Source organism: Toxorhynchites rutilus, unplaced genomic scaffold (assembly GCF_029784135.1).
Source record: "Toxorhynchites rutilus septentrionalis strain SRP unplaced genomic scaffold, ASM2978413v1 HiC_scaffold_20, whole genome shotgun sequence".
Classification (NCBI taxonomy): domain Eukaryota; kingdom Metazoa; phylum Arthropoda; class Insecta; order Diptera; family Culicidae; genus Toxorhynchites; species Toxorhynchites rutilus.
Genome location: NW_026599762.1, coordinates 57,914 through 84,595, shown reverse-complemented (window position 1 = coordinate 84,595; position 26,682 = coordinate 57,914). Strand labels below are relative to the sequence as shown.

At 38.9% G+C, this 26,682-nt stretch overlaps 9 protein-coding genes across 9 annotated transcripts; 5 read left to right on the top strand and 4 right to left on the bottom strand.

Annotated features, from left to right (window-relative positions):
• Positions 1-148: 148 nt before the first annotated feature.
• On the bottom strand, positions 149-26,580 carry LOC129781780 (uncharacterized). Its single transcript, XM_055789359.1, has 4 exons — positions 26,246-26,580; positions 19,279-19,609; positions 16,893-16,904; positions 149-475 (listed from the first exon to the last, which is right to left on the bottom strand). The coding sequence occupies exons 1-4, from the start codon at positions 26,550-26,552 to the stop codon at positions 160-162; spliced, it is 966 nt and encodes a 321-aa protein (XP_055645334.1). The 5' UTR covers positions 26,553-26,580; the 3' UTR covers positions 149-159.
• Positions 713-1,182, top strand: LOC129781757 (histone H3). Its single transcript, XM_055789336.1, has one exon. The coding sequence runs from the start codon at positions 745-747 to the stop codon at positions 1,153-1,155; it is 411 nt and encodes a 136-aa protein (XP_055645311.1). The 5' UTR covers positions 713-744; the 3' UTR covers positions 1,156-1,182.
• On the bottom strand, positions 1,895-2,335 carry LOC129781769 (histone H2B-like). Its single transcript, XM_055789348.1, has one exon. It carries the CDS (start codon positions 2,317-2,319, stop codon positions 1,945-1,947), a length of 375 nt encoding a protein of 124 aa, XP_055645323.1. The 5' UTR covers positions 2,320-2,335; the 3' UTR covers positions 1,895-1,944.
• Positions 2,539-4,947, top strand: LOC129781762 (histone H2A). The gene has a single exon (XM_055789342.1). It carries the CDS (start codon positions 2,578-2,580, stop codon positions 2,950-2,952), a length of 375 nt encoding a protein of 124 aa, XP_055645317.1. The 5' UTR covers positions 2,539-2,577; the 3' UTR covers positions 2,953-4,947.
• Positions 9,409-10,684, bottom strand: LOC129781764 (histone H2A). The gene has a single exon (XM_055789344.1). The coding sequence runs from the start codon at positions 10,619-10,621 to the stop codon at positions 10,247-10,249; it is 375 nt and encodes a 124-aa protein (XP_055645319.1). The 5' UTR covers positions 10,622-10,684; the 3' UTR covers positions 9,409-10,246.
• Positions 17,329-17,730, top strand: LOC129781772 (histone H2B-like). The gene has a single exon (XM_055789352.1). It carries the CDS (start codon positions 17,345-17,347, stop codon positions 17,717-17,719), a length of 375 nt encoding a protein of 124 aa, XP_055645327.1. The 5' UTR covers positions 17,329-17,344; the 3' UTR covers positions 17,720-17,730.
• On the top strand, positions 19,809-20,155 carry LOC129781775 (histone H4). The gene has a single exon (XM_055789355.1). The coding sequence runs from the start codon at positions 19,844-19,846 to the stop codon at positions 20,153-20,155; it is 312 nt and encodes a 103-aa protein (XP_055645330.1). The 5' UTR covers positions 19,809-19,843.
• LOC129781743 (histone H1-like) lies at positions 20,321-21,651 on the bottom strand. The gene has a single exon (XM_055789323.1). It carries the CDS (start codon positions 21,625-21,627, stop codon positions 20,947-20,949), a length of 681 nt encoding a protein of 226 aa, XP_055645298.1. The 5' UTR covers positions 21,628-21,651; the 3' UTR covers positions 20,321-20,946.
• Positions 24,199-25,758, top strand: LOC129781740 (histone H1B-like). The gene has a single exon (XM_055789320.1). It carries the CDS (start codon positions 24,231-24,233, stop codon positions 24,909-24,911), a length of 681 nt encoding a protein of 226 aa, XP_055645295.1. The 5' UTR covers positions 24,199-24,230; the 3' UTR covers positions 24,912-25,758.
• Positions 26,581-26,682: the final 102 nt, after the last annotated feature.

Sequence of the window (26,682 nt, the reverse complement as noted above, 5' to 3'; positions counted from 1 at the left end):
AATTACATCGTTATTTACAAATAATATAACCGAACAAGCAACGAATCCTTATTAAAAAATAATGGATGATTTGAAAACATTTAAAGGAACTCTTCACTGGAGAAATATTGTGGCCCTGAAAAGGGCCGTTTTGTTGAACCGTACACCAAATTATATCATTTAACCTCCGAAACCATAGAGAGTACGACCTTGGCGTTTCAAAGCGTACACAACGTCCATTGCGGTAACCGTCTTCCGTTTGGCGTGTTCGGTATAGGTAACAGCATCTCGGATAACGTTTTCCAGAAATACTTTCAGCACACCACGAGTTTCTTCGTAGATGAGACCGGAAATACGCTTCACTCCCCCACGACGAGCCAAACGACGGATAGCGGGCTTTGTGATTCCCTGGATGTTATCACGCAGAACCTTACGATGACGCTTGGCTCCTCCTTTGCCCAGTCCCTTTCCTCCTTTACCACGGCCAGTCATTTTTCTGGACTATTTTATGTTGTTTCCGAGTTCAAACGATGACTGAAACTGATGCTGTTTCCCCTAAGGGTACCCACTTTTATACCCGAATGGAAATTATTTTTCCTCCTTTTCCTTCATTTTGTTATTCTTCCCCTTCTTTTGTCCTTTCCTTTTTGTGCATGCGTATGGTAGAATGACGACATACGTGAGGTATTAAAGCGAAGAAAAGCGTTGAATTATCCCATTCATTCAGCAACTTTGAAACCGTTAACTCTACTGAAATCGTAAGCAATGGCTCGTACCAAGCAGACCGCTCGTAAATCCACCGGAGGAAAGGCTCCTCGCAAACAGTTGGCCACTAAAGCTGCTCGTAAAAGTGCTCCAGCTACCGGAGGAGTCAAGAAGCCACATCGTTATCGACCAGGAACCGTCGCTTTGCGTGAGATTCGTCGTTATCAAAAGTCGACTGAATTACTGATCCGTAAGCTTCCATTCCAACGTTTGGTTCGTGAGATCGCTCAAGATTTTAAGACCGATCTTCGCTTCCAGAGCTCGGCTGTTATGGCTCTGCAGGAAGCAAGTGAAGCTTATCTGGTTGGATTATTCGAAGATACCAATCTGTGTGCCATCCATGCCAAACGAGTCACCATTATGCCGAAAGATATCCAATTAGCTCGTCGTATCCGTGGAGAACGCGCTTAAATCTGACTGATCTCTGACAAATCTCATTCTCAAACAAACGGCCCTTTTCAGGGCCACCAATTTATTCGAAAAGAGTTTGAAAAACTGTTTTCTATCTTCAACATTACATACGGCGGAGCCGCACGATATATTGAAACATGAATCTTATCAAATATAAATGAACTTCTGATCTTCTTTTATTGACGCTAAAAATTATAGCGAATCATATTTTACGACACCTTTTTTACGGTGTTCCTGACTTAGTTCTAAGTACCCTCAGATTATCCATATATAAAAATTGAATAACATTTTAAAAGTACAAAGCTCGAGGTTTCCCAGTTTCATGATTTTTTTATGTATATAGCTTTATTGTATAAACACCAAAATCAATCCTGTTAAACCTCTCTACGATTAGTTTCTCGACACTAAACTGCTAACTCTTCTAATTTTGGTGCAATTGCATTGAGAACAGATAATGATGCCGAGTCTTCAATTAGCATCTGCAACTGAATATGAGGATGTCAATCATTGAATTCACTATATGCATCATCATACATTCTGCACAATATCATCACTTCATTCCCAAACGTAACGTCAAACGAACTACATGAAATTGTTGTATCTACTCATTTCGGATACCTTTTGTGATATGACTTTTCTGAATCCTTCGAATTAATCACACGAGAGGCGACTCATTATGACAACGAAAATCTACAAATCAACAATTAGAAAACCTTTTCCTACACACTTATCAAACAAATTTGTGGCCCTGAAAAGGGCCGTTGTTTTTTTTGCTACATGACTCGGGAGTTACTTGGAGCTGGTATACTTCGTGACGGCTTTGGTTCCTTCGGAGACAGCGTGTTTGGCCAATTCTCCTGGCAGCAGTAAACGAACTGCGGTTTGAATTTCACGAGAAGTTATCGTTGAACGTTTGTTGTAATGCGCCAAGCGAGATGATTCAGCGGCGATGCGTTCGAAAATATCATTCACAAAGCTGTTCATGATACTCATGGCTTTGGATGAAATACCCGTGTCAGGATGGACTTGTTTCAACACTTTGTAAATGTAGATAGCGTAGCTTTCCTTCCTGCGGACCTTCTTCTTTTTCTTGTCGGTCTTGGTAATACTTTTCTGGGCCTTTCCAGACTTCTTCGCTGCCTTTCCACTGGTTTTAGGAGCCATTGCTATGTTGTATCGCTTTTACTGTTCGAGAGGAACTAATGTCGAAAGCAAAGGAAACATCATGTTTTATGCTCGGTCAGGGTGGAATGTATGACCGTCCCCTTTCGTTTATGTTGTCATTTCATTATATTCGTAGCTCTGTCTGAGAGTGAAACAAACATTGTTTCAGCAGGTATAAAAGAGGGTTCGTTATCCGGAAACTTTGATCAGTACAGTTTCGCTTCGCACGTGAATAATTTCATAATTATATAACAAAAAATGTCTGGACGTGGTAAAGGAGGAAAAGTTAAGGGAAAGGCGAAGTCCCGTTCAAATCGTGCTGGCTTACAGTTCCCAGTGGGTCGTATTCATCGTCTGCTCAGGAAGGGAAACTATGCCGAACGTGTTGGAGCTGGAGCACCCGTTTATCTGGCCGCAGTGATGGAATATTTGGCCGCTGAAGTATTGGAATTGGCAGGAAATGCCGCTCGTGACAACAAGAAGACCAGGATTATCCCACGTCATCTGCAGTTGGCTATCCGTAATGACGAAGAATTGAACAAACTACTGTCGGGTGTAACTATTGCTCAAGGCGGAGTCTTGCCCAATATCCAAGCTGTTCTGCTACCCAAGAAAACCGAGAAGAAGGCTTAAATCAACAACGACATGAAAGTGCACTAGAATCGAGAACCCAACCGTCCTTTTCAGGACGACAACAAATTTTTAATAAAGAGTTACAATGATTGATTTTCCACCCTCCACTAATCTAAAAATCAATCCACAGCAATCACTGAAGGAGAGCGTCTGTTTCCAAACAGATATAAGTTAATCGTTATACCGAATAGGAAATATTAAAGCAAACCTAAAAGTATGCTGTTTTTTACCGCCCATACAGTGTTCAACATAGAAACGAAAATAGGAAGATTTGCCAATGGAGATGAGTTATAAACCGACACGCATATCGAAAATCCAACATATTTTCTTACAATGGAAATATGCTTCGATGTCTTGAATTATAACAAAGTATCAACTCACAACAACTAATGCTTCAAACATTGCTTCGAAACAAAATCGAATTTCGACCTGAAAATCAACAAAGGCAAGCAATATCAATATACGGGAGAAAATTGCAAAGTTGAGCAAAACATAATTATCCCAGGTAGCAGTGGAGATTGGCTGAAAGAACCGCCACCGTAAAGTATACCAGCTGCCAGTGAATAACATTTCCAGTAGGGCCATTCCATTCTCATTCAACGAAACATCATCACTGTTAGAAATCCACACTAAAAACGGTAAATTCCGATCCTAAAACCGAACCTAAAACAAGACTCGATAATTATCTTTCCTTTATTCCACATTCATATAAGCAGCATATTGACGGATTGCAGCGATGAATTGTTAGGCTGTTATGTACTTGAACTCATCTATGAAATTTTATTATTTAGGCAACCTGAATACCAAAGTTGAAATTTAGTACTTCTGTTTGAAATGCTCAATATAAATTAAAAGAGGCAGTGTAGCTAAAGAAAAAACACTCGACAAATATTAATACATGTTATATTTTTTACATTTTTCCGTGCTGGAACGAAAAATCGTTCCGCATGTATTGTAACTGAGCTACGATTGGACAATCTTTAGAAAAAGATCGATTTTCTAAACAGCGTAGGGATCAATTAACTGATTGAATCGGTATCAAAGAATCGATCTTAAATCGAAAAATCGAATGACTTTTTTCCAATTTATGTAGTTATTCTATAAGTGTCGTCTTTTCTTAAAATGCAAAAAATGTAGAGGCGACGAGTGGGTAGGAATTAAAATTCATCTGTTATATTTTTCATATTTTTTATTCTAGGCATAAAGCATGCTTAAATTTTCTTTTACAGTTTCACAGAATGTTCTTCTTCCGAGAACGAGAATCGTTTTACGATAGTATAGTTTTCATTTTTCGGTCTAAAACTATGATATAACTGAGTTTTTGCGGAAAATTGCTTCAAATGATTATAACGGGTTTTAAGTTTTCTTTCTATTGCTTTATAACTTGTCGTCTCTACATTTTTTGCATTTACCTGAGATACCTTTACCTGATACATGTTTTTCATTGTCCTTAATATCTACCGATTACTATACTTATTCCTATTTTCTACTCATTAAGCTACCTGCCCAAAAACATGTTAACTTTCAAAAATCATAACTCAAAAACTAAAAAAACTCCTCTCTGAATTTTGGATATGTTATGTAAAAAAAAACTCAGCTTTCAAGAGAAAATATAAAAAAATATAGCGCCATTGGTACCGAAACCATGTAAGCTATAAAAAATGAATACAATGAATAATAACGGTTAGCTTTGAAAAATCATAGCTTAAAAACAAAAAAAAACTCCTCTCTGGTTTCGAGATATGTTCTGTAAAAAATTCTTAGCTTTCACGAAAAAAAAATATATATAAATATAGCGCCATTGGTCCCGAGACCATGAAAACTATAAAACACAAATACAATTAATAATAACGAAGCCAAAAGTCAAATTTTATGCAACTCTGGTATTTTTTCAAAAAAGATCAGCTATAAGTAGATATGTCGATCATCTAAATCGGCTCAGTAGTTATGAATTTTTCAAGAAGTAAGTCTTTGAAATAAGTGGAAAAATTTGAATTTTCGGACCACCCTACAAATGGAAATAGTCACCCTTACAAAAAAAAAAAAAAAAAATACGGGTCTAATGGTTTGCGACAAAAAAACAAAATTTCCACTTTCCACGAAAATCTGAGAACCACTATATCGGTTTGGCATGAAATGGCTGTAAGGGAAGTGGGGGCATAGTGGTCACCCTAAGGAATATGTCCATTCCCAGCGTCCACATATCGATTCAATTCCCGTTTCTCGAAGAATATTATAGTTCAACTCATTGTTGTTCAAGATAGCAAACGGCTTTTACTATTAAAATTCAAAATAGTACACTTTTCATCAATAGAAAAAAGGTGAAAAATCGAACTTTTTTTTTGCTTGGAGGTAAAGTGGTTACCTGGTGGGGACAAAGTGGGCGCTCGCACATATCTAAATAAATGGGATAGATTTATGCGATTTTTTCGTTCAAATTTCACATTGAAATCAATCAAATCACAATTGAAATCACATTTGATATAGTAGGTACTTGTTTGAAATAAGCTTGGCCTATTCACCTAGAGTCTCAATTTAAATTTTCTCATGCATACAAAAACATAGTAAGAAACACATAACGTTCCGCATAACTAGGCTTGGTTTAGTTGGAGTGGCATATTTATCCAGGGTCAAACCCACAAAAGGATCCTTTATAAGAGCAGAATGCGGTGTGGTATATCAGCTTTAGTAAACAAAACATTGTATTGTACTTTGCCCCAAACATCAAAGTAAATTCTAATGCTAATTAATCGCAGAGATTAAACAAAATATGTGTTCACCTCTCCTAGAATATGTGAACAGGCGTCCAAACTGATGATTTGTCCAATATATCAGATTGAATAAACTAAATTTCACGAGAAATTCCTTAGATACCATGCGCACAAAACTACGGCCTAATGGCTATCGAGAGAGCAATTTCTGTTTTTATTTATATTGTAACATGCGACAGCTCTACTGAAGTACAGGGTGGCTCAAAAGTAATTAATTTCTCCAAACTTAAGGTGACTATCAATACGGCATCTATAGTCAATAGTTATACTACCAAACAAGCAGGTGACCACTTTGCCCCCTATGACCAATTTGCACCCACTACCACTATATGTATAGAATATGCTCACTTACCTTTAAACATGGTGCTGGAGCTCTTTGATTAGCTTCAAAACCACCCTCCGTTCTTCGCGCTGCTTCCTTCACTGACAAAATGGAAGCCTTTTCCTTTCATGCTCTGTGTTGTCATAGCACTCTTATTTCATCAAACACGGGAAAATTACATGGATTTTATTATATTACGTAATATTATCACTGCGATATATACGACTTGGCAGTATATTTCTGTTACTAACTGTCAGTAGCCTTTTTAAGCGCTTGTGTTTGCTGAGACTGAGACTGACCGGAAAACTGAACTGGATGACGCGGGAAATAACCACGTTATCAAAAATCCGCGACACTACCGGCAACTTCAGAAATGCACTTGTGCAATTACACAATATTTTTCATAATTTTGTTCCCAGGCCATCGAACTCGCACAACACTAACACAGCAGCATGTAATCAACTTTTTATTCAACTTGACAGCAACCCCAGTTATCCGGAATTGACCAAACTAGACGGTGGCCTCCTACACCGTACAACACTACCATTTAAACTATATCAGCCGCATCCACGAGAAACGCTATCCAAATTATTACAAATTGGTTGGTTCTTAGTTAAATTCAGCCAGCGCAAAATAATGCTCTTATTGCGAGCGGGACGGTATAAGCGACCGTTCTTGGTGGTGGTGTAACAACTTCTCTTCATCTGAAGTATTCGTGGATCTCTCTCGATTGATTTTGTGTTGGTGATCTCCGCGTTTGCTACTAATACTCTATAGCAAAAAACTTCGGTTTTGTTTTCTTTAGCTAGCCTCTCTCGCAATCTGGTTCGGATGTTGCGTGAGAGAGCGTAATTGGATCAATGGACACGAAGAGCAATCGAGGAGGAACCCTTCTGTCGAAATTATAGTAGAAGTCATTGACCAGAAACCGACGATGCGTAATTCGCAGAAAAGAAAATCACAGCGCGCCGTATCAATTCAATGTATCGTGCGTAAAATGCTTCTCACTATTGCTGAACGGATGGAAAGGGCCGGAATGCTTCTGGTTATACCTTAGAATGTGTTCGAAACGCCTTTAAATTAAATGAAGGTCTTCACATCTGGCATCTCTGATACAGAGCTTTACCCGAACGGGTGAGTTATAAGTAGCCGGATAAAATGAAAACATGTTTGGTAATAGTTTTTTTTGAAACTTTTTGCGTATTTTGGAATCGTCATGGCGTGATCCACTGGGAGTAGTTGCGTACACGCGAGACAGCAGCTTGTCAAATTAATTTTTTGCTCATTAGTGCAGGAGTAGAGTAAAGTTTTTCCAAGATGCTTTCTCAAGGCTAGAGACGAAAGAACTGAAAAGTTTGAAATCTCTATAATCAAAAACCAAACCATTTTTTGCTAGGGATAAAGATCAGCTCAAGGCTAGGTGGAGGTACGGTGTAGCAAATTATGGGTAATACGTGCCGTGGGAGCAGGTGCAGGATGACAGGAATAGGACAATAGATCTTCGTATTGTAAAATAAATTGAACGTAGAAATCGTATTGTAAGAATAAAATTGTGATTGCTAACAGATCAACAAATGAATTTCTAGATCAGCAGAAAACAAAATGTAGACATTCGGCAACATTATTTCCTACATTGACGTCGATCAATTCATTCAAAAATTTACACGATATACTGATTTCGGTTCATACGGCGCACTACAATTTCACAGTGTCGGCTACTGGGTCAATGACTTCCACCCCAATTTCGGCAGAATTGTGACTCCTAGGTACTTCTTCGTGTTTATTGAAACAATTATAGCATCGTTTTAGATTGGGGCAATGTATTCGAAGATGACTGTACTCGTAGCATCTCGTAGTAGGATAATACGGTCGAGTTTACATGCGAAACACCTCAACTTTGTATGTGTTTTTTTTTTATTAGAGGCGAATGAACAGTCCAAAGTCTCTTTAACCCTCCTATACTCGCGTGCAAAATCATAACACGTTGCCATTGTGTATTTTTCAGGCTTTATTGGCATTTATTTGAAGAAGAGAGTATGATTGAATGAAAAAACTCCTAAAAATATGTTATCTTCGTTCTAATTCAATTAATAAAATTCAAATTTTATTAATTAAAAGTAAGCAACTGAATATAATTCATGGAAGTATAAAGAGCTAAAAAATAACATAAAAACGTATTAATCGATTGTGGTTTCACTGGAGTAAGAATCGGAACATAGTATAACTGCATGCTCGAAGTAAACATATTTTTTTCGGTGAGAAGAATGAGAAGGAGAAGAATGTATAACGTATTCTAGATAATTACCAGATGATAAAGGTGCTGGAATATAGAGTTTGCATATTTCTAATATTTATTGTCTCTTAATTCTTGGTAAACTAAGAATTAATGCCTTTTTCTAGATGGGGCATATATATACAATCTTTTATAAAAGGATTTCTAAAAACTTCCTTTTCTTTTTCTTGTTTTCTTGTAGATATTGTCCATTTTTATAAAAAAATATCCCCGAAACTGTAACTGTTAAAAGTTACCATAAGCCACCGATTAGTTTATAGTTTACCGTTTACAATTCTTCCACAAGTGAAATTCTTTCACAAGTGTGTATATGTATGACCATTATATTTAGCGAATAACTATACGAAAGTCAAACATTCATGCCAGAGTTGTTCACACGCATAGAAACCATGCAATATTCACGTGAACTAAGCGATCACAATATCTATTAGGATCGTTACTTCAACCTAATCTAATTTTGAAGTGATAGAGACACAGGGCACTTTATATCCACTTTCAATTAATTTGCAATCTCAATTCTGGATATTCACATAAAATTCAAATAATGGTTTTTCGTTGCTTTCAATCCATTGTTGGGCCTATTGCGTATACGTGTTATCATGATAACCATTATCGAAATGTTTGTGAAAATAGAAAAATGTGTTTTTTTTTCTCTGTTTGAACTTTGATGGAACCTAGGCTGAGTCTCAACAGAAAATATGAAAAATTGCGCGAGCTGAATTATGACATATGAGAGGCTTAGAATGCAAGGGGTGTAAGTGACTTGATCGATTTCTCTTCATCAACTTTTTCTTTAGTTAATAACTCAATTGCAAAAACGTTCCAATTTAAGTTTGCTATAGAATCTGATATGTGAGGTTCTGACCTATCTTCCACATTGTCAAATACAGCTGGGAATGTATTTGCAGCTAAGCTATGACCAAAAAAGAGAGAGAGTAGAAGTAGAGAAATCGATCAAATCACTTACACCCCTTTCATTCTAAGCCCCTCATATTGCATTGTCGGGTGAAAAACATAATTATGTCTTATCGAATCCAACGATATCAATGCCAGGACATCAATAGCTATGAAGCTACTTATGTGTGTTGGGTTACAGCTAACATTTAATGATACTGGTATTGATACCGCTGAACGAAAGAGTGGAGAGAGGAGATCACTTGAAACATGGCGACACTCTATTGTCCCCAGAGTTTCGACGAAGGGCAGGTTTAAAGGGTTTAACATGAAAAAACTGAAAGGACTAAGCTGGCTTCCGATTGAGAGGTACGAAAGAGTACACTCAAGCGTACCAGTTTGCGATGTCTCATCAAGAATTACTAATGATTTTATTTAGCCAACTACATTTATCTATGTATCCATTCCCCTTTCCTTTCTCTTTAAAAAAAGCAGCACTTCTGGATTTTGCTACCTTTTTACTTTTTTTTGTTGCTTCCTACTAAGAGGTCGTTTATGCCTAAATTACAAATGATATGTACATATGGACGGAAATGTTTTTTTTTCTGGCAGCTGGTATACCCTCTGTAAATTTGGTTCCTTTGGGCCAGCTCGACTACCTGCGTGAGATCATCATGTTTTACCCAACAAAATTTCGCTTGTGTAATTAATACTGTTTGCCAGTGTTGATTTCATGTCCCTATATTCGGTTTCATCTGGACACATTCCTCGCCGCGTTATGCCGTCTGAGCTTAGATTAAGATTTCAAATTAGTGTAACGATGTACTCATATCGTTTTTGAAACAAATGCTTTCCTAATCTTAATGTACACTGTAACTGAGGATTGGATTTGATCGAAACAAATGGCAAATCGTAGGCAAAAAAAATATTGTTACTCTTAGTTAAGAATGTTTTGTCGTCCTGAAAAGGACGGTTGGGTTCTCGGTTTTCATGTAATTCGAATTCGTTGTTTATTTAAGCTTTCTTCTCGGTCTTTTTGGGCAGTAGAACAGCTTGGATGTTGGGCAAAACTCCGCCTTGAGCAATAGTTACACCCGACAGCAGCTTATTCAATTCTTCGTCATTACGGATAGCCAACTGCAGATGACGTGGGATAATTCTGGTCTTCTTGTTGTCACGAGCGGCATTTCCTGCCAATTCCAACACTTCAGCGGCCAAATATTCCATCACTGCGGCCAGGTAAACGGGTGCTCCAGCTCCAACACGTTCGGCATAGTTTCCCTTCCTGAGCAGACGATGAATACGACCCACTGGGAACTGCAATCCAGCACGATTTGAACGGGACTTTGCCTTCCCCTTTACTTTTCCTCCTTTACCACGTCCAGACATTTTTTGTTATATAATTATGAAATTATTCACGAGCAGAGCGAAACTGTACTGATGAAAATTTTCGGAAAGCGAACCCTCTTTTATACCTACTCTACCATTATTAGTTTCGTTTCGTTTCTTTGTTTTTAAGAGGCTTTAAACTTTGCAGTTCATTCGCCTCCAGCCCAGTGAAGAGCCACAATAAAACCAGTCCAGAGGGGACTGGCGAAAGGGAAACCAACAAAATCACTCATCAGACCTGTCCGCTCGACTCTCGGTTAAAGAAGAAGGTAGGAAGGGATCCTATGCTTCATAAGATATTTAATATATGCTGTAAAGAAAAGTAAAAATTTACTGATCCGAGGACCAAAGCAGTAACGAAGCACAAGTGACCTAGCGAAAGGCGTGTTCCAAAGCCAAAAAACAAAACGGCCCCTCTCAGGAGGATAGGAAGGAAAGGAGTGGAAAGGATTTGGGTGGGATTAGTGGATTGGGAGGGGGTGGGAGTGGTATGGGAAGGAAAGAGGGGAGGAGTAGGTGTGGGGTGGGGTGAAATGAAATGAAATACAGTTTGAATAGATAATAAAATATAGTGGTTTTGAATTTAATGGTATATAGTATAGCTGAAAAATGGAGAGGTTTATTTAATGAATTTATTCTCCTTGGTGAGTGTGGCTGTAGGAATAGGAAGTTGATTAAAGTATAATGTAATGGATAGAAGATAGATGTGGGTATGAAAGTATATATTATATTATTTGTTATTTAATATTATTGAATGCGTGTATATACATGTATGAATACCTTCCTTCCGACCCGTACATACATGTGTATACACACATAAACACGCATACATGACTGTGAAGTGGCGAACTTTAATAAGCACTTTCCAAGGTATTTAGTATTTCGGTTTAGATTTTACCAAAGAAGTCGGTTTCTTTCAGAAACGCAATTAAATTGGTTTCTTGGGTCTCGTCTCTACTGAGGATATCTCGGAGACTCTGACCTATGTTGTGTCGGACTCGAGCATCTTTGGTATGTTGACATTCAAGTAAAAGATGGCTAACGGAAACCGGAGCTTCGTTGCAAGCACATTGGGGTTTTTCGGCTCTGCAGAACAAGTGTGAGTGGGTGAAGTTAGTGTGCCCAATTCGAAGACGGGTAAGGACTTGCCTTTCCCTACTATTGAGGCGGTCATCCCAAGGGAGAGTGGAATTTTTAATTTTATGAAGATGAGTGGGACGGCTGTTTATCCAGCCTATGTCCCAGCTTTCACGGACTTGCTGTTTTACCCAGCGGACAATGTCAGATGGAGGACAGGGCATGTCTGGGGGATCTATTTTGCTGCCCTTGCCGGCCAGTATGTCGGCGGCTGTGTTTCCACGGATTCCTGAGTGACCAGGAACCCAGCAGAAGGAGATGTTTTTATTTGAAGCAGCCTCTTCTGTTTGCTTAATCCATGGGTGTTTGCTGTTTCCACTCAGAAGATCGTGGAGACAGCTAGCTGAGTCTGAGAATATTGTGGTAGGAAGAAACTCATGGGTGCATTCTTGGGTAGCTATTAAAAGGGCGAAAGCTTCCGCACTGAAGATGGAGCATTGCGGTGGAAGAGAAAAGCTACCCGTGTATCTACTCTCAAAGACTCCACATCCAACTCCATCGGCACTGACTGAACCATCTGTGTATACCTGGTGGTTGATTTGAAAATTGGATGCAACGAGGTTATTGAAGCAGGCTTTGACTTTTGGAGAAGGGTCTCCCGCTCGAACTGTCTTGAGAAGTTCAAGGTTAATGTTCGGCGGTTTGACGTTCCAATTTCTTCCCGTCGCAGATGAACGTTCACATATATCGGGAAGATCTTTGTTCGTGAGATTTTTGAGCCATGTTTTAGCTCTATGTATTAATGGGACATTGTGGTCGCTTTCGGGGAGTGACAAGTGACGGATGGCTTTATTCGTGATGGCTTTTGTTACCAGGTGGGTGAAGGGAAGTTGCCCACTTTCTGCCATTACAGCAAGAGTAGGACTGGTGGGAAAAGCGCCAATTGCGAGCCGAATTGCTTTATTGTAAATTGGTTGAATGGTGTTTAACACCCTGTCCCCTCCACGGCTGAAGGTGCCTATTCCGTAAAGGATTTGTGGGACCAACCAAACATTTACAACATTTAGCAACGTCTTTCTATGACCAGAGGCTAGGTTGCCTGCGATAGACTTGATGATGTTCAATTTCTTTCTGGTGGCTATTTTGGTCTTTTGGGAATGTGATAGGAAGTTGAGTTTCTTGTCGAAAGTAACCCCTAGTATTTTCAATGTCCTCATTGTAGGGATCGGGATTTTGTTGAGCTGAAGATAGGTTCTCCTTCTGAGAGCTTTTCCGATATGTATGTGTTTGGATTTCTCCGGGGAAATTTTAAAACCTGTTTTTAGAGCCCAGTTTTGGATGGAGTCTAAGGTTTTTTGAAGCCTCTTTCTCTGAATTAAGCCGAAGCAGCTCGTAGAGATAAGAGTGATGTCATCTGCATAGACTATGACCTTTATATGGTCCGGGATAATCTCGAATAGAGATTGCATGGCAATGTTGAAGAGGGTTGGTGAAAGTGCTGAGCCTTGTGGGAAGCCGTTTTCTGGGATTTTTAGAGAAGATTGGTGGTTGTTAATAACGGTTTTGAAAGACCGGTTTTCTAGAAAACTTTTAACGAAGAGACCTAATCTCCCACGAATCCCCCAGTCGAAAAGGCTTTTCAGCACTGGGTACCTCCATGCCCGATCGAAGGCCTTGGATAAATCCAGGGAAACAATATCAATGTGGTGTAATTTTTCAGTTGCGTCGTCTAGGATTTTTTCGATTGCTACAAGGCAATCTTCTGTACCTTTTCCCGCACGGAAGGCGAATTGTCTGGGATCAATCAGCTTATTTGACTCTAGAAAAGTCGTTAAGCGTCGATTGACCATTTTTTCCAAGACTTTCCCAACACAACTTAGGAGAGTGATGGGGCGGAAATTGTCAAGAAGATGGTTGTTCATGTCTGGTTTCGGGATACAGATCATTAAACCCTCTTTCCAGCAACTGGGGAGGGTTCCACTGTCCCAGACTTTGTTGAGGAGCTTCAGAAGTGCTTTTTTCCCGAGATGGGGTAGATTCTTAAGCATAGGGTAGCTAATGTCATCAGGTCCTGTGGATCCTTGTTTGACTTTGTTCAGTACCCAATCGAGCTCTTTGAGGGAGAGGTTTTTGTTGAAGTCAAATTCCACATCGGTATGAAAATCGATGGGAATTCTTTCGCATTCCGTTTTGTGGGTTAGAAAGGTTTGGTCGTAGTTTTGATTGGAGGAGGCGGAAGCAAAGAAATCTCCAAACGCCTCGGCGATGATTTTCCGGTCATTGGTGTATTGACCGTTAATTAGAAGATTATATTCTTTGCTTCTTTTCTTTCCATGAAGCCTGCCAATCTTACTCCATAAATCCTTTGTTGACGCGTTGGGATTAATTTCGCTGACGAATTTAACCCAACTGTTGTGCTTGGCTGTGTTGATAGCAGTCTTAGCTTCTTTGCGAGCCCTTTGGAACTCTGCAAGCAGAGTGGGTCTCAGTGGGCTGTCCGGATGGGCCTTTCTTAATTTGCGTAGGGCCTTACGTCGACCTTTGATCGCTGCCTTCAGCTCAGGCGACCACCATGGGACACATTTCCTGCCAGGGATGCCACTGGTTCTGGGGATGTGCACCATTGCAACTTCTAGGACAACTTTGGAGAATTCCTTGGCTGTCCAATCTCGTTTAGCGGAGAGGCGGTTTTCAATGTCAAACTGATAGCCAGCCCAGTCAGCGTATTCAAATTTCCATCTTGGCCTTGTTGAAAACTCTGGAGAAGTTTGGCCGAAGGAAGTGAAGATTGGAAAATGATCGCTTCCGCAAGTATCATCGTGGATGTTCCAAGAAAGTTTTGAAGATAGTTTGTCTGATACTATAGTGAGATCGATGGCTGAAGTAGTACCAGAATAATGGATTCTGGTGTGTTGGCCGTTGTTAAGAAGGAGAAGAGAATGGTCGGATATGAAATCCTCAATGATGGATCCTTTTCGATCGAGGTATGCACCTCCCCAGGCGTATGAGTGGGCGTTGAAATCACCCATAAGCATGATTGGGGCGGGAAGTTGGGCGAACAGATGGTCCAGTTGGCCGCGTAGAGTGTTTGGATCGGAATCATTAGTGATGTAGATGCTAACGACGGTGATTGGAAAGGGGTGTTTAATGCGCACTACCACTGCCTGAAGATCAGTGGTAATGGGAAGAAGATCATGTGGAGTGCCATCTTTGATTGCGATTGCAACTCCGTTTTTTGAGGGGTTGGGACCCTCTTTGAAATATGTGATATATTTTGAGATGAAGTGTTTATCGAAGTTGTTTGGAGTCATAGTTTCTTGAAGGGCTATGACTGTGGGATTAGAGTTTGAAATAAGCATTTTCAGTTCTAGAATATTTCGTCGGATACTTCTGATGTTCCATTGTATCCCGAATTTCTGTGTTGGAGTGAATGTGTTGGTGTTTTTAACTCTAATTCCTAAGTCTTAATTGTGTGTATGTTTGAACTATTCAAAGAGAATTAGTTCGATGGTCCTTTACCCTTGGAAAGAGAAGCTTTCTTTGAGGTATTGGTGTTGTTTTTGTTTGGTGTAGAAGTCTTTGGAGTGTTTGTTGTGTTTGTGTTGTTTTTTGTTGAATGTGCGTTGCTGTTGTTGTTATTGTTGTTTTTTGTTTGATGTGTGTTGTTGTTGTTGTTGTTGTTGTTGTTTTCTGTTGGGGTTGTATTGTTATTTGTTGTTGGTGTCTGTCTTTGTTCATTCTTAGTTCTTTTCTTGTCCTTGTTTGTTTGGGTCTCATCTTCAGATTTTTGATCTGACTCTGAGGATGATCCTTTAGTTATTTTTCTTTTGTTTTTGTTTTTGTTTGGAACATCAGACGTGTCCATAGAAATGACTGATTCGCTTTCGGATTCAGTTGATGAACTACCAGTTGTTGAATCTGTCATGGTTGTATCGAATGTAGTGTCAATTGGGGGGGTGCTTTCGCGACTAGAAGTGGCCGAAGCGGCCGAGGCGCAGTTACATTTGCAGTTGCAGCTGGGTGCTGGCTTTTGCAAGTTGGAAAGTCTGTCTTGCAGAACACTTGCGAATGTTGGAGCATTGTTTTGAAGTTGCAGCTGTTCCTTTGCCTCTTTGTATGAGATTCCATTGTCGATTCTTATTCTGGTGATTTTATTTTCGGTTTGCCATACGGGACAATTCCTACTAGAAGAGGAGTGGTTCCCTTGGCAGTTGACACAAAAAGCTGAAGCATCGCATACTTTGTTTGCGTCTGTTTGTTGTTTCGGATGTTCATGGCCGCAGTTTCTGCAAAGCGGATTTTCGCGTTTGCATCGCTTGTTCGTATGTCCAAATTTGTAGCACTTGTAGCATTGCATGGGATTGGGATAAAAATTTCTAGTCCCGGCTCGAATGAACCCAAAGTAAATAAAATTGGGAACGACAGTTCCGCGAATGGTCAATATTAAAGTGGCCGTTGGCACAACAATGTTGTTGTCCTTTCTGGTGATGCGTTTGACGCCGATCACACCTTGAGCGGTGAGTTCTTTCACCAGTTCGGATTCCGGAAGGTCGATAACTTCGCGGCAAGTCACAACGCATTTGCGTTGGTTTAAAGTTGGGTGGAAGATCACTTCTACAGGAGTATTATCAATCAGTTTGGTAATCGAAAGTAACTTACCGACTGTATCCTCATCCCTGGTTGTCAAGATGTACTGGAGTTTCTTTTTATCATCTCGCTGTGGTTTGGCGCTGTTGAATTTTTTTACAACTGCCTTGATGGTATTGCTGACTGTGAAGGGGTTTGTTGGAAGCACCTTGTCTCCTGTGACTCTCAGAAGCAGTATCTGGAGATTACCGTTCGAGGGGTCCGCCCATAGTGGAGCGGTGGCTTCGGTGGGCCTGCCCTCATAGAAATTTGTAGCCCGGCCTCCCGGAGGCCCGGAGCTACTTGAAGCCATGCTTCTGCTTGACTATACCTAGGTTATAGTCAGCAGGTACGGATATGAAATCACTAAAATTCCTTATTGGGAGATATTCACTAAGGGGTATGTTCCCAGAAAATTACACTTTGTTCTAGTAAAGCACTTTGAAAAGCCACCAATGGGTGCGGAAAATTGCAAATCACACTTAATATAATAATTGCTTCCGTCACTTCACTTGCTTGTATGCGTGTTTTTCTTTTTAGATTTTATTTAATAATAAATATTCACTACACTACAATATAACTGGCAACACTGCCCGAAAGAAAAAGGGGGCGTGGCGTCGGTGACGCCGAAAAAGCGCGCGCTTTTTCCGGCAAGCCGGTGAGCGCCCGCTCTCCACGGTCGAAGCGGGCTATTGCCTTTTCCCGCTCTCCTTCTGCTGTCGCCTTAAAACTTATTCTAACAAATCTCCTTCCACAATCGCCAGGGGGAACGTCCCAGTCCGCTGTCCAGAAACGCCAAAACTCCGAGCTGCTGAAAGAAAAATCGACCTTCTCGGTCGGAGGTTAAAATCAGTATGCATTATTAGTCTTCCATTCAGCCGGTGCTACGAATATAATGAAATGACAACATAAACGAAAGGGGACGGTCATACATTCTACCCTGACTGAGCACAAAACGTGATGTTTCCTTTGCTTTCGACATTAGTTCCTCTCGAACAGTAAAAGCGGTACAACATAGCAATGGCTCCTAAAACCAGTGGAAAGGCAGCGAAGAAGTCCGGAAAGGCCCAGAAAAGTATTACCAAGACCGACAAGAAAAAGAAGAAGGTCCGCAGGAAGGAAAGCTACGCTATCTACATTTACAAAGTGTTGAAACAAGTCCATCCTGACACGGGTATTTCATCCAAAGCCATGAGTATCATGAACAGCTTTGTGAATGATATTTTCGAACGCATCGCCGCTGAATCATCTCGCTTGGCGCATTACAACAAACGTTCAACGATAACTTCTCGTGAAATTCAAACCGCAGTTCGTTTACTGCTGCCAGGAGAATTGGCCAAACACGCTGTCTCCGAAGGAACCAAGGCCGTCACGAAGTATACCAGCTCCAAGTAAATCCCGAGTGATGTAGCATAAAATCAACGGCCCTTTTCAGGGCCACAAATCTGTTTGACAAGAGTTTGGGAAAAAAGTTCTCTAGTAGTTTGATTCGATTGATAATGATTCCCCTCTCGTATGAGTTTCATCACAAAAAGTATCCGAAATGACTCGACGTCATGATTTAAATTAATACAACTTATTGAGAAGTTTGTAAAGCACATTTCGAGACTTACATGATGATTTTATACAGAATTCATAGTGCAATAAGTGAATTCAACAATTGAGCATCCAATATTCAATTGCCAACTCTTGTGTTTTGTAGATTCTAATTCAAGACCCAACATGATCTGTCCCAAATGAAATTGCAGTAAAATTAAAAGAGTTAACAACTATCTACACCAAGATAAACGAATCGATGAGAAGTTTGGCAGGATTTATCAAAACATCAGTCAAAATAATAAAAATAAATGAAAGACCCCTCGAAACAAAATTTGAACTTTGTACTCAGAAAACATTACTCAATAATCCTAACTGGTTATTCAGAGAACGTAGAGTACAAGCAAACATTGTGCACAACTAAAATTAGTTCGTTAGCTTTGAAATAGTTCAGATTTGATCATATGTATGGAAACATGTTTTTCATCAAAAGTTATCTTCTAGAATAACATTGACCGCTAGGCTCAGAGCGTCATTCATATTCGGGAATATTTGTCTACATCGTGTCACAACGTATGTAATACTAATGTTAGAAAACTCATTATTTACCTTAATGTTGGTTTGTCCGATTTTGGGTGTTTTCACGCAACTAGCAAATAATGCAAATCGATTTTTCTTTTTGAAAATCACACATGTAATCAAGACGAGTTTGGGTTCGTTGGAAAGCCCCCAGTCTCTAATTGCTAATAATACCATAAGGCGTTCCAATTGTTCATTTTTTTAAATGTTTTTTCAAAGATTGTCCGGTTTAATCGGTTTTAGAAATCACCATTTTTGAATGAAGAAATTCGAATTTCAGAGTAGATGTTGTATTTTTTATTGCCAACATCAGGGCATCGAACAAACCATGATCAAAATTGAGGTCATCGAGATGCATCAATTACATAATTTAGATATATAAATCTGATATAAATGGTGTTTACAATATTTGTATGTGTCATAATCCAGAAAAGGTCTGAATACGTACCAAACTATCATCTGGCGATTGATTAAAAGTTAGCTCAAATGAGGGCGCGTTGACACCATTAGAAGGTGGACTTTGTAAACCTTCAAAACATACGAATCCGTCAAAATATTCTATAAAACTACTGTAAATCATGAAAAAGACAATTTTATTTATATGTTTGGAAACATTTGAATACCTGATTTGACACAGGTGCGCTAACTAGAGCATTCAAAGAAGTGGACAAACCAAAATCATTCACCTTACTCAAACTCTTTTCGCATAAGTTAGTGGCCCTGAAAAGGGCCGTTTGGTTGAGAATGAAGGTCAAATTTAGGCGCGTTCTCCACGAATACGACGAGCCAATTGAATGTCTTTCGGCATAATGGTGACTCGTTTGGCATGGATGGCACACAGATTGGTATCTTCGAATAATCCGACCAGATAAGCTTCACTTGCTTCCTGCAGAGCCATAACAGCCGAGCTCTGGAAGCGAAGATCGGTCTTAAAATCCTGAGCGATCTCACGAACCAAACGTTGGAATGGAAGCTTACGAATCAGTAATTCAGTCGACTTTTGATAACGACGAATTTCACGCAAAGCGACGGTTCCTGGTCGATAACGATGTGGCTTCTTGACTCCTCCGGTAGCTGGAGCACTTTTACGAGCAGCTTTAGTGGCCAACTGTTTGCGAGGAGCCTTTCCTCCGGTGGATTTACGCGCGGTCTGCTTGGTACGAGCCATTGCTTACGATTTCAGTAGAGTTAACGGTTTCAAAGTTGATGAATGAATGGGAAAGTTCAACGCATTCCCTCGCTTTTATAGGAAACAAAGAGGAAAAAGCAAAAAAGAGAAGAATGACAACATGAAGAAGAAGGAAATATTTTCATTCATGTATAAAAGAGGGTACCGTTAGAGGCAAAGAGCATCAGTTTCATTCATCGTTTGAACTCGAAAACAATCTAAAATAGTCCAGAAAAATGACTGGCCGTGGTAAAGGAGGAAAGGGACTGGGCAAAGGAGGAGCCAAGCGTCATCGTAAGGTTCTGCGTGATAACATCCAGGGAATCACAAAGCCCGCTATCCGTCGTTTGGCTCGTCGTGGGGGAGTGAAGCGTATTTCCGGTCTCATCTACGAAGAAACTCGTGGTGTGCTGAAAGTATTTCTGGAAAACGTTATCCGAGATGCTGTTACCTATACCGAACACGCCAAACGGAAGACGGTTACCGCAATGGACGTTGTGTACGCTTTGAAACGCCAAGGTCGTACTCTCTATGGTTTCGGAGGTTAAATGATATAATTTGGTGTACGGTTCAACAAAACGGCTCTTTTCAGGGCCACAATATTTCTCATGTAAAGAGTTCTTTTAAATGTTTTCAAAGCAGTTATTGTTCATTAGCAAGATAATTTTATTTATGATGTTATAAGACATGTAATTTAATTTATGGATAATAATTTCTTTATTTTTTTTTCTTTTTTGAATGTCTGTGTCTGTGGATTATGCGTTGAATGATGAATCATCGCAAGCGAAGCTTATGTACTTGTAATCATTGAACGATTATGATAATTTCAATTGAATTTGGTCCAAACTTAACACATTTCAAGACAAATCGTCATTTGACAGAGACTTGGGCCAATGTATTCTAGTAAATCGTTTATCAAGAATTATACATTACGGTATCACTCTTTTCGTTGGAAAAAGTGGAAGACTTGTGGCCGAGACACGACCCTCATAGTTTACGTAGGATTACGTTATAATATATGTTGCACGTTCATTCTGAATATCTTTGAGAGTTTAAATTGCAAATTGTGCAAAAATCTCATTGTTCCGTTAAGAAATGACTAAACAATAAACGCTCAAAATTGGAAAATTTCCGTGACGTGACCGAAATTCATTTTTTTAATTGCACCCGTCAACATGAATGAAATAAAATAATAAATCTAATAAATGTTTATTGACTGTCATGAAGAAAATATATGAGTTATTAGAGGTGGAAAATTATTGTTACTCTTTCGATTCATTGTGTTTGGTAGTCCTGAGAAGGACTGTTTGTTTTTAAATGAATTTCCCGATGAGAAACTTTACTTCTTGGTAGCGGGTTTTTTCGGAGCGATTTTCTTAGCCGGAGTAGCTTTTTTCGGTTTGGGAGTTTTTGGTTTCTTCGTTGCTGTTTTCGATGGTCTGGTTGATTTCTGTTTGGGAGCGGCTGCTGTCTTCACTGTTCCAGCCTTTTTGGCATTCTTTGCGACGGCTGCTTTAGCCTTCTTCTCAAATGCTTTCTTTGCTGGTGCTGCCTTTAGTTTTTTGTCAGCAGCAGTTTTGGAAGTAGCTGCCTTTTTGGCGACTTTCTTCTCTCCAGTAGGCTTTTTCGCAGCCGTTGTTTTCTTAGGTTTCTTTTCGCCCTCTGGTTTCTTGTCCTTTGATTTAATTTTAAAAGATCCTGATGCTCCACTTCCTTTGGTTTGCACAAGATTACCTTTCTCGACACCACTCTTCAAAGATTTTTTAATGAAAGTTGAGAGCTTAGCAACGTCACACTTGTAATTGGCACCGATATACTTCTTGATCGCCTGAAGAGATGATCCATTACGTTCCTTCAAAGTCTTGATGGCGGCTAAAACCATTTCATTCACTGGTGGATGGGTGGCTGACTTTTTCGGTTTCTTACCCTCTCCTTTAGGAGCACGAGCCTTTTTCGGTGTCTTGGCTGGAGATGCAGCAACTGATGCTGCGGGAACGACTTCAGTAGCTGTTTCGGCCATTTTATTCACTGTGTTTCACTGCTATAGTTCGACGGGATGCTGATTTTTTTTTGTTGACGACTAATGATTGAAATCGACATCTGTGTTAGGGAAACTCAATGTGTTCGTTTGAGTTTTATGTTGGAAAAACATTTTGCGTTTTTGTAATTCATACTTTAAGAAATGTCAATTTTCTCTGTTTTGTTTTCATATTTTTACCAGATGCACTACTTATTATTCACTATGATATTCAATATACCATTTAAAGTTGTTCTAAATTTGAATTCCCCAACCGATGCGCTAAAAATTCTCCATAAAAGCAGATGATATGTATCAGAAGTATCAACACTATGTCGAAAATGTTCAAATTTCTCACATTGCAAAAAATAGACAGTTATTAAACTGCATTTTTATAAAATGGGAACATTTTCCCGATCTATTGATACCAGAATCGAGTGCTCACTTAATAACACAGCGAAGCATTTTCATCTTTACTTTGGAGTAATCGGAGCAGCTGAAGCAATTTTTGATTTCCATTTGTTGTCATATGATACATCAGGCACAGCTCAGGCAAGAGTATCAATCTTCTATCAATTTATCCGTTTGTGAAAATAATATAGAACATACAATCCCGAGATAAAATACGCCATATTTTCTCTCAATTTTCCATGATTTTATATAAACGATTCACGACCCAAGACATGTTTTACCATCGACAAACTGACCTTTTGGGTTATCGATTTTGAGTTACGAAATCCAACTGGTATATCAATTCAATATACGCATTCAAAAACTAATTATTATGATGTTTATAATATTTATGTCTGAACATTTACATGTACATGTAGTAATGGAGTGAATTTTATTATAATGTAGTGCGTTTGAATGTATGTTCTTAATTTCTTGAAATGACTGTTCAGTTAATTTTGTTTAAGTATTTCTTCTATTTTATTATTTTATCAATCACCAATAGTAATTCCTTTAACATGTACATTGATGGTGTAAATAATAAATACGCTGCTAGAGTGAGTCCTTTTTCCTTATTTGGGTGCTAGTTTTATATGCAAGATATTTTATTTTTAGGACATTGTATTCTAATGTGTCACTGATTTCAAGGTATGTTTGCTTATTTTCGTTATTTTGTAACATGTTTACATGTAGAACAGTAAGAAATTTTCTCATAGCAATCTGTATCCATGATCTTCTCCTTCTTCTTCTTGAATTATAGAGACTTTAAAGTTCATTCGTCTCTAGTCTTGAGAAGATCCCACAGAAAACTCTATTTCCAACTCCTTCCTGACCTGTCTTGAGAAAGACACTTTATTCGCGTTCGGCGCCCGTCAGCAAACCGTGTCTGCTTTCGAGATCACCCAACTAAACTCTGCTGTATCCATTATGTAATTTTCCAATAATTTATAGAGGAATTGGGTTTAGTTGATCATTCAAATGTTTTTTTTTATCGGTAGTGTATTTAATTCCATCACCATACTCAAAAAAAAAAGTCTACACAAAAATACCTTGTAGTCAGAGACAAAATGAAATCTCGATTTTGGCCGCAGATCACGAAAAGTAATATAAGATAGTCCGAAAAATAAAACCAATTCGTAAATGGAGAAAAATATTGAATTTATTATTTTATAAGAATTGATATTGATGATTATTAACTATGAAGAAGATAAATGATTTCAAAAAAAAAAAAAAAAAAATTAACGAAAAAAATCGCATATCGAAAAAGGCAGATCTCGTTTATGGTAACAGTATTTTCTATTCTACCACTGTTTACACCAAACTGTGAAATAACTAAAAATTCCCTACATAATGGGTTATTTAGATATAATTTTTGTATTGTGTTCACGTTTATCTTTGAAATAACTATATTGAATAAAACTACCATTTGATTGTCGTAACATATCACCGATAACACAAGTGATGACAGACTGTTTGTCTAACGAATCAACCCTTGGGTCGAAACATGAAGTATTTCAGAAAATGAAATATTGAGTGTTTTGTCTCGGATCAGTAAATATATTATTCCAACAAATGAATAAATTGAAATAAGATTGATAATCTTGTAAAAGGATAATATTTCTTATGATAACGAACGGAAATCAAAAATTGCTTTAGCTACTCCGATTGCCCCAAGTTTTGATAAGAATGCTTCGTAATGTTGGGAAAAAACATTCAATTCTGGTATCCATATATCGAAAAATTGTCCCTATTTCATTAGAATTATGTTTAATAACTGTTTATCTTTTGCAATGTAAGAAAATTGAACATTTTCGACAGAGTGTTGATACTTCTGATACATATCATTAGCATTTATCGTAAATTATTGAGTATCGGCTTGGACTTTTAAAAACAGAGCAACTTTAAATGGTAGCTCAAACATCATAGTAAATATTAAATAAGGTATCTGATAAACATGTGAGGACTGTAACAAAGAAAAGTAACATTTTTTAAAACATAAATTACAAATACGCGAAATGTTTTCTCAACAGCAAATTTAAACGAACGCTTTGAGTTTCCCTAACACAGTTTTCGATTCCGAGCACAAACGGCGGCACCGAGCGCATCAATGAATTCAGCATTTCGTTGAAACATAGCAGTGAAACACAGTGAATAAAATGGCCGAAACAGCTACTGAAGTCGTTCCCGCAGCATCAGTTGCTGCATCTCCAGCCAAGACACCGAAAAAGGCTCGTGCTCCTAAAGGAGAGGATAAGAAACCAAAAAAGCCAGCCACCCATCCACCAGTGAACGAAATGGTTCTGGCCGCCATCAAGACCTTAAAGGAACGTAATGGATCTTCTCTTCAGGCCATCAAGAAGTATATCGGTGCCAATTACAAGTGTGATGTTGCTAAGCTCTCAACTTTCATAAAAAAATCTTTGAAGAGTGGTGTCGAGAAAGGTAATCTTGTGCAAACCAAAGGAAGTGGAGCATCGGGATCCTTCAAAATCAAACCTAAGGATAAGACACCTGCGGGCGAGAAGAAACCAAAGAAAGCTGCGACTGGGAAGAAACCTGCAGGGGAAAAGAAAGTCGCCAAAAAGGCAGCCACTTCTAAAACTGCTGCTGCCAAAAAGCCGAAGGAAGCACCAGCAAAAAAAGCGGTTCAGAAGAAGGCTAAAGCTGTCGTCGCCAAAACCGCCAAAAAGGCTGGAACCGTAAAGAAAGCAGCCGCTTCCAAACAGAAACCAACCAAAGCATCGAAGACAGCAGCGAAGAAGCCTAAAACTCCAAAACCGAAAAAGGCAGCACCAGCAAAGAAAGCTGCTCCGAAGAAAGCTGCTGCCAAAAAGTAAAGTGCACTGGTGCTTTTCATTTGAAACTTATTTAAAAACAAACAGTCCTTCTCAGGACTACCAAAACCAATGGAACGAAAGAGTAACAATAGTTTTCCACCTCTAAGAATTCGAATGTTTTCTTCATGACAGTTAATATACATTTTCACACATCATCATCTTGTATCCAACATTAAACAATTCTGAGAATGTTGGTATTTTAACGAAAAAGCTAATCGATGATACCGAATAGCATCATGAGAATTACGATTGTTTAAGGGAGGACCCCGGTCTAGAAAATCGAAAAAATCGAATTTTTGTTTCTTGCATTTTTAGGAAGTTTATGCCCTCAGAAATGTTGTCCTAAAAAAATTTATCGTATTTTGATATTTCATTGGAAAGTTACAGCCACAAAAGTATGAAGTCACCTTAAGGTATGTACGAATTTTAAAGCGCGTTTTTCTCGAAACCATGTTATTTCAACTGGTGGTGTCGATATCTCAGGATCTACTCGACCGATCTGGCTGAAATTGTTTATCAGCATGTAAAAATGAATTATCGGCGTTACATAGCCGTTTTTCGATATATCATTTTTTCGATTTTTGAAAAATCGCTATTTAGAGATTTTTCATGAAAAATGTCTAATTTTTAACGAAAATGGCCGCCGTTTTGGCAATTTTTCGAATTTTCAAAAAACCCCTATGTAACGCTTTAAGTATTGTCTTAAAGTTTCAAAATATTCATTAAAATTTGTTCTACGACACCTCGTTGCTTCAGAACCGATACCACCAACAAGGTACCGATTTTCAGACAACATCTACGCATCCAGCCGTCAACAGCGTCATAATCAGTATTCGTGCACTCAAAGAATGGAAAATACATCTTCAAATATATCTTAAACAATCATCAAAATACCCGAACACTTTACTTTATTCGTAACATCCGAAAAAAAAATCACGAAAATCCATTATTTTCAGGGGTCCCCTCTTAACAATCATTGGACCAAGTCTGCGTCAAACTGCGACGTGCAATGTACCAGGTATTGGTCTAACTTTATTACTATTACGATCCTTCTAATATGACATGTTCCCAACACTGGCTTACAGTGTACTCATAATTCACAGACATTCATTCAAGAAATATTAAACTTCTATGGGTAAAGAACATCAATTTGAATTCAGTTAAACGTCTAATTACATCGTTATTTACAAATAATATAACCGAACAAGCAACGAATCCTTATTAAAAAATAATGGATGATTTGAAAACATTTAAAGGAACTCTTCACTGGAGAAATATTGTGGCCCTGAAAAGGGCCGTTTTGTTGAACCGTACACCAAATTATATCATTTAACCTCCGAAACCATAGAGAGTACGACCTTGGCGTTTCAAAGCGTACACAACGTCCATTGCGGTAACCGTCTTCCGTTTGGCGTGTTCGGTATAGGTAACAGCATCTCGGATAACGTTTTCCAGAAATACTTTCAGCACACCACGAGTTTCTTCGTAGATGAGACCGGAAATACGCTTCACTCCCCCACGACGAGCCAAACGACGGATAGCGGGCTTTGTGATTCCCTGGATGTTATCACGCAGAACCTTACGATGACGCTTGGCTCCTCCTTTGCCCAGTCCCTTTCCTCCTTTACCACGGCCAGTCATTTTTCTGGACTATTTTATGTTGTTTCCGAGTTCAAACGATGACTGAAACTGATGCTGTTTCCCCTAAGGGTACCCACTTTTATACCCGAATGGAAATTATTTTTCCTCCTTTTCCTTCATTTTGTTATTC

What these genes read in the sequence shown, in the direction of transcription:
- LOC129781757 (XM_055789336.1), top strand. Translation starts at nt 745, where the DNA reads ATGGCTCGTACCAAGCAGACCGCTCGTAAATCCACCGGAGGAAAGGCT.
- LOC129781775 (XM_055789355.1), top strand. Translation starts at nt 19,844, where the DNA reads ATGACTGGCCGTGGTAAAGGAGGAAAGGGACTGGGCAAAGGAGGAGCC.
- LOC129781772 (XM_055789352.1), top strand. Translation starts at nt 17,345, where the DNA reads ATGGCTCCTAAAACCAGTGGAAAGGCAGCGAAGAAGTCCGGAAAGGCC.
- LOC129781780 (XM_055789359.1), bottom strand. Translation starts at nt 26,552, where the DNA reads ATGACTGGCCGTGGTAAAGGAGGAAAGGGACTGGGCAAAGGAGGAGCC. An exon ending in TACTCTCTATGGTTTCGGAG is followed by an intron (nt 19,610 to 26,245) that starts GTTAAATGATAT and finishes TGAAATCGTAAG; the next exon opens with CAATGGCTCGTACCAAGCAG.
- LOC129781764 (XM_055789344.1), bottom strand. Translation starts at nt 10,621, where the DNA reads ATGTCTGGACGTGGTAAAGGAGGAAAAGTAAAGGGGAAGGCAAAGTCC.
- LOC129781740 (XM_055789320.1), top strand. Translation starts at nt 24,231, where the DNA reads ATGGCCGAAACAGCTACTGAAGTCGTTCCCGCAGCATCAGTTGCTGCA.
- LOC129781769 (XM_055789348.1), bottom strand. Translation starts at nt 2,319, where the DNA reads ATGGCTCCTAAAACCAGTGGAAAGGCAGCGAAGAAGTCTGGAAAGGCC.
- LOC129781743 (XM_055789323.1), bottom strand. Translation starts at nt 21,627, where the DNA reads ATGGCCGAAACAGCTACTGAAGTCGTTCCCGCAGCATCAGTTGCTGCA.
- LOC129781762 (XM_055789342.1), top strand. Translation starts at nt 2,578, where the DNA reads ATGTCTGGACGTGGTAAAGGAGGAAAAGTTAAGGGAAAGGCGAAGTCC.